The sequence below is a fragment of the Austrofundulus limnaeus genome, unplaced genomic scaffold, assembly GCF_001266775.1.
Source record: "Austrofundulus limnaeus strain Quisiro unplaced genomic scaffold, Austrofundulus_limnaeus-1.0 Scaffold898, whole genome shotgun sequence".
NCBI classification, from domain to species: Eukaryota; Metazoa; Chordata; class Actinopteri; order Cyprinodontiformes; family Rivulidae; genus Austrofundulus; species Austrofundulus limnaeus.
This window is the reverse complement of record NW_013953300.1, coordinates 69,241-70,434: the sequence shown is the minus strand read 5'-3', so window position 1 is coordinate 70,434 and position 1,194 is coordinate 69,241. Positions and strand designations below refer to the sequence as shown.

The window sequence follows — 1,194 nt, the reverse complement described above, 5'->3', positions numbered from 1 at the left end:
CAGACTGTACTGCCCCCAAACAGACTGTACTGCCCCCCCAAAAGACTGTACTGCCCCCAAACAGACTGTACTGCCCCCAAACAGACTGTACTGCCCCCCAAACAGACTGTACTGCCCCAAACAGACTGCACTGCCCCCATCAGACCCGACCTGATCATTGTGTCCAAAGCCCCGCCCCCTACACTGAGCAGCCTGTGAGAAAGGGAGCAGGCATAAAGCGAGACCCTCAGACGGACTCGCCTCGTGGTCGTGGTCTTGCCCTCCATCTTCAGACTGTTCCAGACTTTGACGGAGCCGTCGTTGGAGGCCGTGGCAAAGATGGAGTGTTCGTCTGAGACCCTGATCCGGTTCACGGCAGCTTTGTGTTCGTGCAGGTGGGCCACCAGCAGACCTTTGGGGTGCCACCCTGAAAACACAGACCCACGTGAGTCTCTGCGTCCTGTGTGCGGCGGAGCGTCACTACGGTGGGACGTTACCTGGAGGGGGGGGCCGGCTCTCCCACTCGGCGCTCTCCATCATCTGCTTGGCGATTTGCTCGGCGCTGCACTGCTCCCTCTTCTGCTGCACCAGCTGCTGAAGCTCCGCCTTACACGTGTTGATGCGTCGCTGGTAGGCGGGGCCGCTCACCACAGACTGCGCTGCAGGCGCCACCGGAGCCACAGACGTCTTCTTCATCTGAGTCACCGGCCCGTCTGCAGCCTGGAAACACATTTCACCCTGATTTAGTCCAAACACACACCTGGATCAGACTCTGGCTGTCAGCACGGTGGTGGAGGCCTGATGGTCTGGGTCAGAACCTTACCGCTGCAGGCTGGGTGGGCGGCGGCTCCTGAGATCCAAACATGCTCTTCCACTCCTCGTTCATCATGGAGTCCTGCTTGGTGTGTTTCCTGGCTGCAGGCACAAACAGAACCACAGGATCAGACAGAACCTCACTGCACCGCCGCTCTCAGGACTGGGTCCAAAGTCATGTTCCAGGTGTGGGGTCAGGCTTAGGACCAAGGTTTAGGTCAGTTTTAGGCTCAGGTCAGTTCCTGTCAGGTTAATGTTACAGAATACGGTCAGGGTTAGCATGTGAGGCTAAAAAATATGAATGGAAGTCAATGAAAGGTCCCCACAGGGTTAAGAAACAAACGTGTGTGTGTGTGTGTGTGTGTGTGTGTGTGTGTGTGTGTGTGTGTGTGTGTGTGTGTG

At 57.2% G+C, this 1,194-nt stretch overlaps 1 protein-coding gene across 1 annotated transcript in view; it reads right to left on the bottom strand.

Annotated features, from left to right (window-relative positions):
• Nucleotides 1-1,194, bottom strand: part of pik3r4 (phosphoinositide-3-kinase, regulatory subunit 4) — a gene marked incomplete in the record, with an annotated part of 18,136 nt that overhangs the window by 3,393 nt on the left and 13,549 nt on the right. The window contains 3 exon segments of the mRNA XM_014029403.1: nt 241-406; nt 477-699; nt 803-894. Of these exon segments, the coding sequence (XP_013884857.1) occupies nt 241-406; nt 477-699; nt 803-894 (481 nt within the window).